We start from the raw sequence: 12,023 nt of genomic DNA on the forward strand, positions 1-12,023 counted from the left end.
CCAAACCACAAAGTCACAGCTTGTTCCGACCAAAAATCTGTACATATGCAGTCATAATAGGATGAGGGTCACATGACCAAATCAACCTGCATGTAAATAATAGCCCTGAGTGATTGGAAGCTGCAATCAGAGGACTCAGAGATTTTCACTGCCACCGCTCTGATTACTTGTGCAGTTCCCTGTAAAAGATCATCGGTCTACAGCGCACCAGTAACAGAAGCATCAAAACAATGTGCAGCTGAAGCATTTATTTCCCTCTGCTTTTCGGTCTCTTGCATCGTCCCTGACAGAAGCTGTCTTAGCTGTGCTTCTACTTCCTTTGCAAACCGTTCATGTACTTCTTTGTGTAAAGTCTATTTGCTGTTTTCTGTGTTCTGTCAGCGTGGTGCTTTTGACCAGGGCGTTATTGAAAAGGAGGTACACAAACACACTGACCTGAAGAGACATTATTGGTAAAGCTTGTCGGAAAATAACCTCCCGCAGTGAACCGCTGCTTTGCAATGCTCTTGGCTTTTTTTTGTTGGCTCAATAAAAGGTCTTTTGTGTTTACTGGAGAAAACTACAGGTACTGGAGACGCAGTATGTCCAGCGTGTCTGAGGCTATACAATAACAAAAAGGTCACAACCGTGTATGTGTCCACGGCCAAGACGTCTGACTCCTACATGCTGACTCTCGCTGGCTGAAAACCTTCTGAATGCCTTAAAATGTGAAAAATAATTATTGTAACCTTAACAGTAAAAAATGTGGGTGGCATTTTTGGCATGGCCTTTTTTGTCCTCTGCCATTCAGTGGGCACATTACCCTGAATCTAGATTACCACCGTTACGCTCACAATGCCCTGACAGACATAAGCATTCATTTGACTGAACTGATGGGAATAGGAATAAAGGAAGAGAGTAGGTGTGCAGAGCTGCTCCGCCATCAGCCGTGTAGCCTTCAGGAGAAATTGGCCATTTAACAGATGATCACTTCCACTGATTTTACTTTATTTTACAGCCCTGATTCCAAAAAGCTGGGTCGCTGTGTGAAACAGAATCAACAAAGAAAGTCAAATTTTTCACAAGCAGTCATTCCCTTGGGTGTGCGTAAGCAGCGAGAGTTGATTTGGTGATTTCAGGTCAAAAGATGTTTCGCTGTCTGGGTGAAAACTGGGCTGAGTTTAGACATCTAGCCTGCATATAGCTATTTCAGTGAAGCCTTACTGTACGTTGAAATAGACGCACTGAAATGCTGCTGAGATGAGAGTTGTGCTCACTTTCAGCCACATTTGTCCGGGCGGTCTTGGCCTGGGGCAGTGAGCAGAGCTGAGTTAGCACACGTCGGTTTTGAAAGGAGCTCTCAGCAGCAGGTTGCTGCTTTGCAGCTCAGTTATTTCATGTTGTAGGTTGTCAGCTGGTTCCTCATTAAACAGCGTAACACATGCATTCAGTTCCTTCTGTTTATGTCCTGAAAGCTCTCACTAAATGCCCGAAGCGCTCGTCCAGTTTAGCATGTTCATAGCTGCAGTGACTGGTATGATTGGCCTTTTTCTTCAACAAAAAATAATCTTTGTTCTGTTTATCTTGGAGAGTATGACACTCCACATCTACTTACATTTTGTTAGTAGGTGCCATGATGTACTGATGTGTGTTGCATTTAGGGACCACTCAGAAGAGAAATGTAATGGCTTCTTTGCATTTGAGTTGCATTGAATTGCCTTGTGGGCCAGACCAAGTGGTCTGGTGGGCCGTGTATGGCCCAGAGTCTGGAGGTTGCCCACCCCTTCCCGAACAGGTACTTTCCTCAAAGTGCAGCAAGGTGCCACTTTTTGAGCCATCTTTATATTGAACATAAGTCATCACTTTCAGCAGTGCTGCCAGTTTCAAACAGGCCCTTTCATCACAAGAGAAAGACTAACCTGCAGTCTGATTTATTCAGTCTTTCAGCACAGTCACACTCATCTCTCTGGTAGACATCCGTCAGTGTGCAGCAGTCTGAACTGGGAAAATATATTTTACAGATTTATCGTCCCTTTGAGGAAAAAAGATAAAAAATGTTTCATTGTTTCTACAGCTGATCCACTTGTTTCTATCCAAACCAGATTAGAGCCAATGAAATAAGTGCTTTTTGCAGTTGGAACTGGTCTGTAAAATGAAAATGTGCGTACATTATGGAGGAAAACAACTACCAAAATGAAAACATATGATTTTTCACCAACTTATATCCATTTCTGATTAAAAAAATCAAAAATAAAAAACAAACAAACAAACAAACAAAATTAAGTATCAAGTGGTGCCATTTGAAAAAGTAATGCTCAGCAGAAATAAGGAGAATACCGTTAACTGCGCGATTTAACTCTGGAAATGAAATTTTGGAAGCATAGAAGAAAATTACCTTTTAGATTAATTATGAAGAGAGGCGTTAATTTCTTTCAGTAGTGGTGAAATGTTGTGTTTTTGAAGCCGGCAGAAGGCATTATTTTGAAAGATATAACCGGAAAATACTCTCTTGTTTTGGTTGTTTGACACAGATTCACTTTTAAAATTTAGAGCTGAGTAAGAGGAGGAATAACGTTGATGAAATGTGGCCGGTTAACTGTTTCTAAACGGAGCAAGAAGAGTTTGACCCGTTGAAAATGACACAATAAACCTACAGAGACAAACAAGAGTAAAAACAGCCAATCGCAGCTCTCCTGTTCGATTGCGTATTGATTTGGGTTGGAGCGTCTCCTTTAGCCGCCGGGCTGCTCTCATCAATCCTACCGCCGCTCCGCACCTGTACGTGAGTGTGTGGATCTTCACTTCATTTTACTTTGAGTCAGCGGACCTTTGCATTTAAAGGCTCTTCTTCGACTAGACGTCACCACGCGCGAATTTAACCGCGTCCGACGTGGAAAGAGAGAAGAAATGAAAAATTGATGAGAGTTTGGCGAAAAGTGCAACTCGATCGAGCGCGCGGCGCGCTGACACTGCTGCTGGACTTTGTGTCAGAAGGAAAACACACAAACCATCCGGAGCGACTCTTCATCTGTCTGCGATGGAAAGGAAATGATTGCACTGCATTCCCGAAATAAAGGATTAATCCTCTGATAACGCAACAAGCACGCGGATCGATCAACGAGGCTGATTGAGGAGTCCACCACAAGTCTCTAAACTGGATCCTATACTGCGGCGATCGATTAACGGATTTGACTGATCACCTCAGACACCAACACCCTCAAAGGTAAATTGGGGAAATTAGACCATAAATTAAGCTGAGTGGGAAATGAATAGGCTGCAGCTGATTATTCCAGCAGATCGATGTTTTTGGTGAAGCGCTCCTGCAGGCCCACACCTGCTGGGATCGGTCAGGACCTGTGGGTGTCCAATCAGAGGAGTCTGTCCTAATGTCTGCTCCCGCTTTCATTCCTTTAAACGTCTCAGCACATGATGAATGCTGTGCACAGCGGGCGAGACACAGGCGAGAGAATAAGTCAAAGAACAGCCCAGTTTGACTTTTTGTGTGAGGAGATTTTTCAAACAAAAACGTGTTTCATAAAGTTTTTTTTAATTGATTATTGATCATTGACCTGCTTAAAATGGAGACACCCCGCGACGGGCTGCTTTCAGAGACAGATATAAGCTTGTGTGAGGCATCATGATTGTTTCATTCTACCGAAAGACATAGTGAGTGAAATGTCTTCATGGGGACACCAACAGTAACGCCTGTTGGCGGTGACAGTAGCTGTCACACTGATGACGAGCAGCTCACAGGAAGTGTGTGTACGCGTTGGAGGTCGATGTGATGCACCGGAGCCGAGAAAGGGCTGGTGCTCTCGCTGTAGACCCCCCTCCGGCCGGCTCCCACCCACCATCACCATCACCATCCTCGCGTTGCGCAGCGTCCAGCGCGCGCTCTTGCTGCACACGGTGGCGGACGCTGTTACGCACGGCGCGCTCTCCCGGAGATGTGTCGCTCTCTGTGCGATGTGGCTTCCTAGCATCCCAGTGTTGACCTGCAGAGCGCACTGCAAGCACAATCCACCGGGATATAACGGCGGTGTGCGTGCGTGTGCGCGCGCGCGCTCTCCCTGCACACGCACTCACAAGCAGTCTTTTGTTCTTATACCTTATCTGTCAATCCCGCTCCCTACTTTCTCTTTGTCTTTGTCTTTTTTCTCAGCTCCCATTGGTCTGTCATTCCTCATTTGACTGTCTGCCTTCCCTCTGTCTCTCTTGTCTTGTCTGTCTGAGTCTCTGCCTCTCTCTCTCTCTTTTTACCTCTATGGGTCTCCCTCTCCTCAGCCTCTCCCTGTGTATTTTGTGAGCACAGCCGCAGGCAGGCAGGCAGGCAGGCAGGCAGGGCTGAGTCTGTCATTGGGACTCACTAATGAGCCCTCCACTCTGTCTCCCCATGTGGAGGAATGTTTTCTCTGGAGAGTGAGTGAGAGAGCAAAGGGGGAGAGAGGGAGTCACAGAGAGGGAGGGTGTAAGTCAGGAGCCAAGGAGAGGAGTATGAGAGGAGCTGTCGTACCTGCTGCTCTCATTGCTCAAATATTAACAACGGGTTTCTGGGAACCGATGCCGCTGCTCTGGGACAAGCCCAAACTGTGGAGGCAGCCCGGGCTCAGTGGTTTGTGGACAGGCAGTCTCCCGCTGCTGCTGGAGGCACTGCTGCATCTGAGAGTCTGATGGAGGAGGAGGTCACAGAGCCCGATCCTCAGACAGTGGAGCCCACCGGCATGCCGGCGCCGGGGACACATTATGAGGTGAATGGAGACTTGCCGGGCAACCCGTACCTGAGGGACGGGGAGGTGGACGTGCTGGAGAGTCCGGCGAGGGAGCCTGTTGTGCTGCAGGATCCTGCTGAGTACAGTCAAAGCCACCAGTATGGGTAAGAGTCAGCACGGGAGAGACGGAGAGGAGGAGAAGCAGTCTGTTGCTGCAGGAAGCAGCCGCTAATGTGTGCAGAGAGGTGGCACTTCTGTGGGACGCTCCCTTCTCTTCTCCCAGTTTGAGCGTTTGACTCCTGTTTGCAGTGATGGTTTGATGAATTGTCTTTGTGCCCAGTTGGCTGCGTTTCGAAGCACCTTGTGTGCCTCTACAGTCCATAGCTGGAAAGCCATTGGTTCAGGCGTGTGTCACGAATGCATTGTAGTAATTTCACATTATTTACAGGCACAGATTTTAGTAAACACACTTGTTTTGCTGCATGTGCTGGATAACTTGGTATCAGTCTTACACGCCTTAGGAACAGATATGGTTTAGTGATCGAAAGCTGCTGCTAATTAATCCGTCTTAATAATGTCTTGATGGAACTGGTTTTTACGTCGATGATTTTAGCATCTCCGTTCTGTTTGCTGCAGCAGTGTTCGGTGTTGTCTAAGGCTCGCTGTGTTTACATCGATCCATCAGTGGACAGAGTCATCAGATGGCACCGTGCTGCCTCCCTACATGGAAACACCACCAGGACTGTCAATAAAGCTGAAGTGTGACCAGAATACCTCGCTTGTGACCTGAATGAAAGTTTATATATTCTACAAAAATCTTCATCTTGGCTGGCTGTAATTTTCCGAACTGGTTGTTTTTTCTGACCACTTGCTGTTTGTGCTGTTTTTTTTTTTTTTTTTCCAGCAGCTGTGAGAAAAAATGGTAAAACTGGCAAAACCACACTCAAAACTTGCTGCTGCACTTCCCTCTATGGGTAGAAAAAAGTAAATTTCCTCTCCAGGCGTTGATTAAACTCCAAAAAACTCACCTCCTTTAATCAATATTGCATGTTTAGGATCTTTCTCCATGCAGAAAACATCCCTTCATGCCTTAGATGTAGCTCTACACCTTTGCCTTCATATGCGCGGATCTAAGCAGTCCCGCCTCCGTGTCCGCCCACCCCTCCGCCGCTCGCCTGCAGCTTCGACTCTGCTGATCAAACACCATCATCAGCAGCTTCTCTATCTGACAACCTGGAGTAAAGTTTGCTGTAGCTTTCTTCATCGCCCCCCTCAAGCCGCATAAAACATCCTGTCAGCGTTTGACCTGAATCATCATGTCACCTGGCAGGCTAACGTTGGCTAACATTAAGTAGCACACCTCAGATGTGTTTGGACACTGGTACTCACTGCGTCCCCAGGATAGATGATGAATGGGTGGACAGTGTACGTCTCTGCCATCAGTTTGAAAATAGTGATGCGTAACTTGCTGATTACCCATACGTAGCTACACCTGGCTTCTCCTCTGATTCCCCTCCTCTCTTCATCGTCCCACCCTGGAAGTTAGCCTGATTGGTTGCTCAGGTGTGTTATGTATGAAGCGCTGGCTGTTTGAATCTGCATTTGTCAGACTGTCATTGGTCCACTGCAGTTCAAGGCGGGAATGCTCAGCCATGGCGCTGATGATACGTCTTGTAGCATATAAAAAAAACACCATATGGGCATGTCGATAAGGTCACAAACTGGATTTTCGTTGGAGGGGGTCTGTAAACATCCTGCTAATGTGGCCACACCTCAGTCTGTGATGTCCTGGCAGGTGTTTTTCCTGGCTGCTGTCACATCTCTGATAACGTGGCAGAGAGCAGCGCTGAAGGTGTTAAGTGCTGCGTGTAATTCGTTGTGGATTTGCACTCAAAGCAAAGCTCACCTTTCTTTTGGCGTTATAGTTCAGCCGTTTCTCAGTGATGGGATGCAGTGCCAGGTCGTCAGTGTTATGGAGATTTAGTCTTTTTTGTTCCTTGGAAGAGGAATGACATCCTGGGCTGGGCTCTTTTCTCACATGCATTTTGAGACAAACTCATAAGATGTCACCGTCCTCTTTACGCGGTTGATTTTATGGCTGGAGGGTCTGCTGTAGGGACACCGTGTTCCCACAGTGTCCCCTTCAGTATCGGCCCGTTGCTATTGGCTGTTGTGCTGCAGGGCCTGATGTGAGAAATTGCCATCTGGCCTCCTTGTCATGCAGAAAGCTTCGGGTGAAGCTGTGCTCTTTTCATCAGGTTGCAGTCTCCAACAGTCAGGACTCAGGAGCGACGACTGGTTTGGTGCTCTGGAGAGGTTGTGGGTTTGATTAGTCGTGCCTTATAGAAAGAGAGGTTTGACGCTTCCAGGTCTGAGTGACCTGTAAAATTTCAATACAGAAGAGAAGGTCAACATGTATGAATAGTCAGTTTGCTGCTCAAGTGTAATATATTTGAATCATATGCTTTGATGTTTTATCAATTATTCAACAGATTTTGATAATCAATTCATTGTTTCAGTGATTTATCAAGCAAACACAAAGTTCTCAAATCTGAGGATTTTTCTGTTTTGTATTGTGAATTTAATTGCTTTGGGTGTGATGTGATGCATTTTTTATTCTCAGAGCCTTTGATTTGCATTTTTCAGCATTTTTTACAAAAGAAAAATATTCATTTATCTGATGGCTATGTGTTCCTCAGTGTCCTGACGCTGATCTCTGTTAAAGTGTGGCACTAATCTCGCTGTAAGACACGAGAAGAGGAATGAGTTCATCACACCTTCTCGCGGGTTCTTTGAGGACATGCAGCGTTTTAATGGCAACAGTGTAATTGCGGCTTAGTGCTTCTTCCTTCAGGGTCAAAGTGCTTTTATTAGTCATGTCATCTTTGTCTTATCCTTGAAGTGTCAGTACAAGTAGTGCTTCCCCTGAAAGGCATGCTCACAACTTCCGTGGAGGTGGTTTTATTTATGTCTCTGCTGTAATTGGGTTCAGTTTTGCCGTGACCCAGTCTTAACAACAGTGGGAAGACTTAAAAGAGCGATAATGACGCAGTAATCTACTGTCGGGCTACCTTGGAATAGTTTTACCGCGGGTGAGTGGAAATACACTTTAAAAGGAAAACAAGATTACATATGCTCTCAATAGTTTTTATTTTCTCAAGTTCACCATTTTCAACAGAAAATGTCTTTAAAAACAAGAGACTTCGAAGAGAAATCCGTGCTGTCCATTCACACCACAGTAAACACTGGACGTTTTTTCTCTTCGCTTCTGGGACTTTAGTCCATCTAAATATTAATTTCTTTGTGCTCCTGAACTTACAGCTTTTTGATCAGGAGCATTGAACATGTAGAGACTTTATCAGATGATTAAATCATTTAGATTGATGTTGTTACTCTTTGATTTGTGAATCTTGCACATACCCGTTATCTTCTCTCAGGTGGATATTGTTATATGCAGCAGGGCTGTACCACATGATCAAAACCTCATATCCCAGTTTAGTTTAATTTAGTTTATTAGTTTAGTTGACAGGAACCATGTAGAGAACCGCCTCTATACCAGAGTTAGCTAAAATAGCTCATTTGCGTCTGTGGTCCCTGAGCAGGGAGTTAAAAAGACAATAAAACAAATACTAAACATTACAGACAATATCAGCAACAAGACAGCAACAGCAACATTACAGAGCAAACATCATGCAAAACGCATAATACATTTGGTTTTCTACAAGATCAAAGATCACATGATTGATTCTCTTTCAGCCACGTCTTCAGAGAAATCTTTAAACTGGTGCACACTCTCTAATATGGACTGGGATTGAGCTCCATTTTCCAGTTGCTTGTAATGAAAATGCTGATTGGCCAAAGGTGGTCCTAAATTTGGTGGAACAATCGCCTCTCGTTGAGGCCCTGGACCCTTAATTTGTCCCTGCAGAGTGACAGACATTGCTTGACTGCTTATTACATTTGGAATTATATACTCATAATATTCAGTTATTTTTCTCATTTTATTTAGAACCTTTGTGCAAATTTCCAATTAGGCATGTGAGGAAACATATGTAAATATATAAAGCACAGGTTTGTGGTCCGTGTCAGTCTTTTCACGTCTAAACCACGTCCTTGGACAGGAGCAGCCCCTCTTTGACGTTTGAGATCCTCATGTTTTCCTTGGCTGGTTGGCTCTAAGAAATGAAGCCGGGTTCATCGCAGTCCTGAAACATATTCCGGCTTAAGTGGTGGAGGGGGTCCCTGTGATTAAATTCCCCAATCACAGCTAGTGCAGCCATCAGCAAACGCATGTTCCGACTTACCCGGAGTAACTTTCAGTGAGTGAGTAACAGCATTAGCTAATGGGCTCAAAGCGATGTAAAATTTGAGTGACTATCCCATAAAGCTGCGGCAGATTTATTCTGCTTTTAGTGTCACGTTCATGTGTGATTTCACACATTCATTCAATGTTCTCTCCAGCCTGGATGCAGCAGCTCCACTTAAACTGCTCACCCTTTTCAGGCCTCCGTACTCTCACAGGAGACGGCTTCTTTACAGTCTGTTTAAAGGTGATGACCAAAGCCTGAAACAGTTCGCTGATTAATGGATCGGCTTTTCTCAGGTTTTTATTACTGTAAATCAAGCACTTTTCAGAGATTCGTTTGGAATCTGGGAAACTGTAATGAGCGTTTTGTTGCAGTTTTATGATATTTTAAAGAATAAACAATGAATTGATCGCTCAAATAATGAATCTGCAGTGAAACTAATTGTTCATTGAGTCCCTGCAGGAAAGAAAAAGTATCTCAATCATTTGCTCAAAGAGTTGGGAATGAGGAATTGATCAAAGCAGCGTGCTCACTAATGCACTGAGGTACTATCTCTAAGTCATTTCTGTGGCTCATTTTTATCATCCAGTCAATCTGGCTATTAGATCCCAGAATCCTCGCCTTCTTTTCTACTGAGCTGATATATCACAGTGTGCAGGGAATAGCGATTTGATGAGGGAAAGAGATTAGATGTGGTCTTGGTTGAGGCTATGGCGCTAACTTCCTGAATTAAGTGATGACTGTATGTTGCTCTGCTCCTGAAGGGCAAATTAGCTTGTTCATCTGAGACCTTGATCAGTTTAATCAAGTGTAATGATGCTTAAGGATGTGAACAGCCATGTTCAACGCTGTCTTCCTAAGGGGGTTGGAGATCAGTTATTTCACTGGTTCAGCACATTATCTCACAGTGCAGCTCATCTGCTGCATTAATAAACATTATATCCTTGTGAGATATTATAGTGAAATATTGCCGTAACGTCTCCCGTTAATGTGCCATGTTCTCTCTGTGCTCTTTGGCACGACTGCATCTTTGTTTGTCAGCTTTCAGACTCACTTTTTTAGTTACTTTGAAGGAGCAGGTATGTCGATACATGTAATTGTTGATGTTGGGTGACACAGAAGGTGTTTCTGTGTCGTGCTCTCTAACAAATCATCTTTGACAGACGTGTGCGGCGGTCAAAGCTCCAAAGCAGCAGCTGAACAGAACAGTTTGGTGGAAAAGGCTCTGCTCTGTGTGAATCCCCTTTAATAAACATACATCAACATTACGTCTTTGTTAAAGCTGCGAGATTTCAGTCCTGGTTGATTTGCTCTCACCTGGAGTTACTGTTGATAACTGCACGTGCGGTTTAATGTTACAGGTCACATAATTGTGATGGCAGCAAAACAAACTCGTCTCATTTTAATAAAGCAGTCAGGTAATCTGATGTGATCTTGTGCTGCACGCAGCGTGGATCTGCAGAGCGCAGGGCCCAGTGAAACCAGCTTTTTACCTTGCAGAGAAGTTGGAGGTGTGCAGCCTGTCACCTCACCTCAAACTGATCCACCATCAAATGACAACAATGACCGTCGCCTTGTTTTGTAGGTGCATTTTTGGTGAATGATAGCAGTAAACTCAAAGCTCACTGACAAATATGTTGCATTTCTTGTTACTACTTCATAATAAAAGTCAGTAAAGTTAATGCTTCTAAAGCGAAGCTGCTGCAGCAGGAAATGTTCTGTTTCTGTTACTGCAATACTGCATGAATACTCTTAATACTGCAAAAATCTAAATATACTTTCGTCAGTAGACCACAGACTCAGTCGTTGTGTTAACTTGTTTGGCGATCATTTGCTGTTAATGAGCTGCTGAGAGTGAAGCTTACATGAAGCAGATGATGCCAGTGTGACTTCAGTGCTCTGCCTGACGCTATGCTTAATTTAACCGACTACACATTGAACACATATCAGCATAGCTGACCAATGCGAAGCCAGAGGACAAAGGTTTCTGCCGCATAGTGTTGCTGTCTTCGCTCCTCTCTCAACTTTTCAAAATAATTCATGTTCCCAAAATAAGCCATTGAGTTATTTAACACTGAGTGCACAGTCTGGGCCTGAAGAGTGTGCTGTAATGAAATGTATGTAAATTCTGTCCCTGCGTGGTAAATCTTTCTGATCACCAAACCCCGGATCGCACACGCCTGCAGGAAGCAGCTACACGGGTTGGCTCGTAACAAAAATATGGAGAGAACGGACGAGAGCGATGATTGTAATATTCATAATGACAGCTGAGAGATGGCTGAATAATTGATGAATTAGAGAATGAAAAATACTGACATTACGTGCAGGGAAAGCTGGTCACATAAAAGCTGTGGGCGCAGTTGCAGACGTCTTGATATGCGTTCTTATTAAACTGACAAACAAGAAATATGCAGGCGGCAGTTTTCAATTTGTGAGGTAACAGGTGGCTGACAGCTCGAGCCGGTGAAACATGAGCATTGAGAGGTGCTGGACAAGCCTCCAGAAGGAGCTAATGGCTGCAAAAAGTAAAATTAAAAATCTATTTTATCAGTTATTGGACAGATATTCCCTCATCATTTCACTTCTGAGAGACATCCCTTTGCGTCTGTTCTCACTTTAAACTGAACACTGAAATGCTTCTTTCAGGTCCAACTTGATTGATTTGACTCAGATATGACGCAATGACAGTCTTTTTATGTTAATTCAGTCTCACCGACAGTTTTCATATCTGCCCATTCATTTTGCCAAAACCAAAAAGTTTGTACCTTTATATGTTGTTACTAATTGCTCTGACTTTTTGTGCTGCTCTGTATTAAATAGTGGAAAATACCAATTTTAATGACTTACATTAACATTAACAACGGAACATTCATAACTAAATAATGTCTGTTATAAAGGGTCTATTTCCACAAAGCCTCAGGTCTGCAGTTAGAAATGTGCCTCGACTGTCCGTCGACATGTTAGCATTTATCTCTGTTACGTTTATCTAGAAGCATGCATGCCTCCATCCTGCAGGGTGAATTGAAGA

The 12,023-nt window shown here is 44.2% G+C and overlaps 1 protein-coding gene across 2 annotated transcripts in view; it reads left to right on the forward strand.

Moving 5' to 3' along the window:
- Window positions 1-2,482: 2,482 nt before the first annotated feature.
- The window catches only part of caln1 (calneuron 1), a 50,122-nt gene continuing 40,581 nt past the window's right edge, over window positions 2,483-12,023 (forward strand). The window contains exon 1 of one of the 2 annotated variants that reach the window (XM_070970854.1): window positions 2,483-3,202. Coding sequence is in view for 1 of the 2 variants with exons in the window: in XM_070970853.1 (XP_070826954.1) it covers window positions 4,650-4,852 (203 nt within the window). In the remaining variant the exon portion in view is untranslated. Of the gene's footprint in view, window positions 3,203-4,069; window positions 4,853-12,023 lie in introns of those variants that run through there. The other variant, XM_070970853.1, reaches the window with a different exon arrangement.

The sequence above is a fragment of the Chaetodon trifascialis genome, chromosome 9 (assembly GCF_039877785.1).
Source record: "Chaetodon trifascialis isolate fChaTrf1 chromosome 9, fChaTrf1.hap1, whole genome shotgun sequence".
NCBI classification, from domain to species: domain Eukaryota; kingdom Metazoa; phylum Chordata; class Actinopteri; order Chaetodontiformes; family Chaetodontidae; genus Chaetodon; species Chaetodon trifascialis.